A 4,347-nucleotide genomic window follows, 5' to 3' on the forward strand; every position below is an offset into this window, starting at 1 on the left:
CCACGTGCCACGCACGTGATGCCGCATAATCAAAGTATAATCTGGTCGTGAATTGGTGTTTTGTCTTTTTCTATGCAAAAAAAAATCTGCATGCTATCTTATTTTCTAGGGCGTAGGAGTCCTTCCCAATAATTTTTTGGAAGCAAACCGTTTGATTAATTAAATAATAAGTTCCTTAATCTCAACCGTAAATGAGAATCTCAACGGCTTAATCACACCCCTAGAATCTCCATCACTGATATCGCAAAATCACACGGTCCAGATTACTCCCTGTGTCAATTCCGAGCCAGCCAGCCATGTATGATCAGACTATTCTTTTGTTGACCTTTGACTCCACCACCTTTCTATTTAACTCCTCGCGAACCTGCTGCTACTCTTTCAAAAACGCAAGCCCAGTTTCCTCATCTCTGGACTTGGTTTGATTTTTGCCTTTTTCTAGCTTTTCTTCTTCCTTATTTTTCTCGCTTCTTCTCTCATTTACCCTTAAAACCACAGAGCAGAAATCAGATTATCTGCTTCTTTTGAGGGGATTTTGTTATTTAGTAAAGAAAGTTCCTCTGTGATTTATCCAAAACAAACAGAGTATTTTCGGATGAAATTCTTTTTGCTTGGTACGGGACGAGATGTCTAATATACCAACTTCTTTATCTGAAGTGTGTCTCACTCTCTTCCGTCTAACAATGTCCATCGCCGATCCATGGCCCTTCTCTTGAACCTCACCGCACTTTCACCAAATCTTTATATACCATTCAAACGAACTAGTTTTCTCCTTGATTTCACTTTCTGATCAAACAGAGCATGAAAAAGATTATAGGGTTCAAAATCGGCAAGCGTTTAACCCAGATCTCTAGATGGATCATCCGTAAGACACGGATCCGGTCCCGATACCAGAGGCTTAACCCTCCAAAACCAGCGTGCAGATCCAAACCCATCGCCAAACTCATCACCTGGGGTCGCCGCTTGACAAACGGAGCCAAATCACTGTGCTCGACGAAACCTGGGTCCGGTTACGAACCAGTGGGTGACGAGGAGAAATCGGTTCAAATCCCAAAAGGGCACTTGGCTATATACATCGGACAAAATGACCGCGACTGTCACCGAGTACTGGTACCGGTGATATATTTCAATCACCCGCTGTTTGGCGAGCTGTTAAAAGAGGCAGAGAAGGAGTATGGGTTCAATCAGCAAGGTGGGATCACCATCCCGTGTGGATTCTCAGAGTTCAAGAGAGTCCAGACCCGGATCGCCGCCGGGTCAACCGATCGGAAACTTCTATGGAGGCGGCATCAAACAAGTGTTCGACGTTGATTAAAAATGGCGATGACGATGACGATAAATTTTTTTTTCCACGTGGTTGTGATGAATAGAATTTTTAGGTAGGTAGTGGGTATGCTTTTTGGGGGTTGGAATTTTACTTTTTCCTTTTTTTTTTTTTTCCCCTTTTGTAATTGCCTTTCTTTCTAGAGGGGCATGGCGTATTATTGTAATCTTTTTACTGTATATTACTATTATTTTGAATACTTTCTTTTTTCTTTTTGTGTATTTACGTCATCTATGATTCTTAAATTTGTGATTAGCAATTTATGTTTTTAATACTTCTGTTATTTATCCGTATTTTAATCAATTATAATATTGGTAATTTGGTAAGTATTGCTTTGTTGTTATTCACTGTTTGTATATAATTTCTCTTTGATCATTTTATTTGTAAGAGAACGAAAGGGAATTTGTGAAGATAAAGTAAAAATAAAATTGATAATAATATAATTCACAAAGAAGCTACGTAGAAGTTTGCATATGGAACAAGTTTTTAGATGATGTCGTATACGTGGCAGGTGACAACCACCAAGTAATAAATGATACTTCTTATAAGTTGAAAAAAAAAAAAGGATTTAATATATTTCCGTAAGATATGGAGACGAGAATTAAATTAAATATAAAAAATCAAAACAAATAAACAAACATCACATAAATATTAGCCATTTAAAAAAGAAAAACTTTTTAAATTGATATTTATGTTTCCCCAGCTCTCTTCCTCTTTTATATTTCTCTCATACAGCCTTGAGCATTAGAGTGTTCGATTACGATAAAACCGAAAATTATTTGTGCGTTTCATCAGCAATAATACTAGTCACTTGTTAGGCTTTTTTATTATATGTCCAGTCTTTTATTTATCTGTTAGATCATCACCTTGTTACTTGTCACTTGTTAGCCCGTTTTTCTAAATTTTAATATTGTTAATTACCTTTGTTTTGTCAGAAATGATGGAATACCCATGTTGACTAAAAAGAAATATATTTCTAATAGAGAGAGAATTCTTGAAGAGTAAATATGCGGGATTCACCCTATCCAAGTTCATTTGCTAGCAAGAGTGTGACAATCTTAATCGAGTAATGGAGGAGAGAAGCTAAAACTCTTTGGCGTATATATAGTATATCAGTTAGATGTAAACCTAACAACTAATTGGCAAACTCTCGTTTACATTATTAGTTGTTGGCAAATTTGTAAGTCTTTCTAGCATTTAAATGAATAAATATTAAAGAAAAATTTACATTTTAGAGAAATAATAAATTCATAATACAAATACATATAGATGTAAAATAGTAATTGAAAAATAGATCTTATGACTTATAAAAAAGAACACTTCATATGTTTGTGTATATATATATATGTATATACATGTGGACTTGAATTATTTGTTCCACAAGTTAAATATAACCTACTTTCTACCCTTGGAACTAGCGAGACATCTTCATGCATGATTAGTTTATTTCCCTATCACTTTTTGATTCAAGACTACATACCAAAAGGATGATTGACATGGGTAAAGAATTTAGAGAGTTATACTTTCTTGCCATAGATCACTTACAAGTTGAGAATCAATCCTATTCATCTGTTATTGTTTCGACTTAAGCTTGACATAAAAGACTTAGACATATCTTCCAAAATACTAGCTTCTGTGAAGAATCAACTTAGGATTTCTAGTGATTGCTATAATAATGATCTCTATTATATGTGTTGTTTAGCTAAGTAGAGAAGATTACCCATTGTCTCCTAAAATAATATGTCTTAAATCCCTTTGATTTCATATATTGTGATGTATAGTGGGCATCAATATTTCTTAATAATTATTGATGATTATATAAAGTTTACATGAGTTATTCTCCTTAAGAATAAATTTGACAGAGCCATTGTTAATTCTTTTTTTTTTTTATAATTGGAACTCATTTTGATTTGAAGATTAAAAGCTTACAACTAATTAATGCAAAAAGAGCTTGAGCTCATTGATTTCTTCAATAGTAAAGGCATTATCAATCAATATTCTTGTATTAAAACATCTCAATAAAATTTTTGTGGTTGAGAGGAAACATAAGTATTTACTTAATGTTAGAGCTCTCTATTTACTGTTTATATCACTATATTTTTTCTATAAATGCATTCTAACTACCACTTACCTCATCAACCGTATGCCTTCACATTTGTTGAATAATTAGTTTTTATATGAATTACTCTTTTTTAGAAGAGTCTATATATGAATTACTTTATAGACAAAAGATGGAATATTATCATTTTCATGTCTTTAGATGTTTAATATTCGCTTCAACTTTATTGGCTCACAGAACTATGTTTAAGCCGATAGCTAAAATGTGCATATTTCATGGCTACCCAAATAAAATAAAAGGCACAAACTTTATGACATTCAAAGTAAGAAAATATTTATATTAAGAGATATCATTTTTTATGAAGAGACATTTCCTTTTCACTTTATGAATGCTTAAAAAGATTTCATTTATCCATTTTTAGATTTAATATTGTTATTGCATGTAATGATTTGCAAGTATAAAATCAAAATATGTCCTCTCCAAAATAGGCTCTAAATCTAATATATTCAAGAATTCAAAGTGATCTCTTAATTTATCGAAGTCTATGTAGGATAATGCTATTATAAAGTGATCATTGAGTCGTCCTTTAGCATACTTGAGGATTACTATTACAATTTATCCTTTCACTTAGCTCAAGTAGTAAAGGATTTAGTTTTATATCCTTTATCTCAACACGTTACTTATGACACATTATTTACTTCTTATAAATCACTACTATTTGTTGTGTCATATGATTTTGGATCACAATTTTATTATCTAATGGTTCTATACAAGCATTAGATAGACTCAGTGCACAACAAATTAGAAGCAATAGAATCTAATCGTACTTGGTCTTTTGTTGCATTTCTTCCATATAAATGCTCCATTGGATACAAATAGGTCTATAGTATCAAGTATAGATCAGTGGCTCTATTTAAACATGTTTAATAGCAAAAGGATATGCTCAAAAGAAATGAGTGGATTTTAT

At 32.7% G+C, this 4,347-nt stretch overlaps 1 protein-coding gene across 1 annotated transcript; it reads left to right on the forward strand.

Moving 5' to 3' along the window:
- The first annotated feature begins 358 nt into the window (after positions 1–358).
- LOC110808367 (auxin-responsive protein SAUR36-like) lies at positions 359–1,520 on the forward strand. Its single transcript, XM_022033848.2, has one exon. It carries the CDS (start codon positions 799–801, stop codon positions 1,306–1,308), a length of 510 nt encoding a protein of 169 aa, XP_021889540.1. The 5' UTR covers positions 359–798; the 3' UTR covers positions 1,309–1,520.
- The last annotated feature ends 2,827 nt before the right edge of the window (positions 1,521–4,347 follow it).

This window comes from Carica papaya, chromosome 5 (assembly GCF_054855325.1).
Source record: "Carica papaya isolate Zhongbai chromosome 5, ASM5485532v1, whole genome shotgun sequence".
Classification (NCBI taxonomy): Eukaryota; Viridiplantae; Streptophyta; class Magnoliopsida; order Brassicales; family Caricaceae; genus Carica; species Carica papaya.

Bases quoted from the DNA above. Each gene is read 5' to 3' on its own strand.
- LOC110808367 (XM_022033848.2), top strand. From the start codon at position 799: ATGAAAAAGATTATAGGGTTCAAAATCGGCAAGCGTTTAACCCAGATC.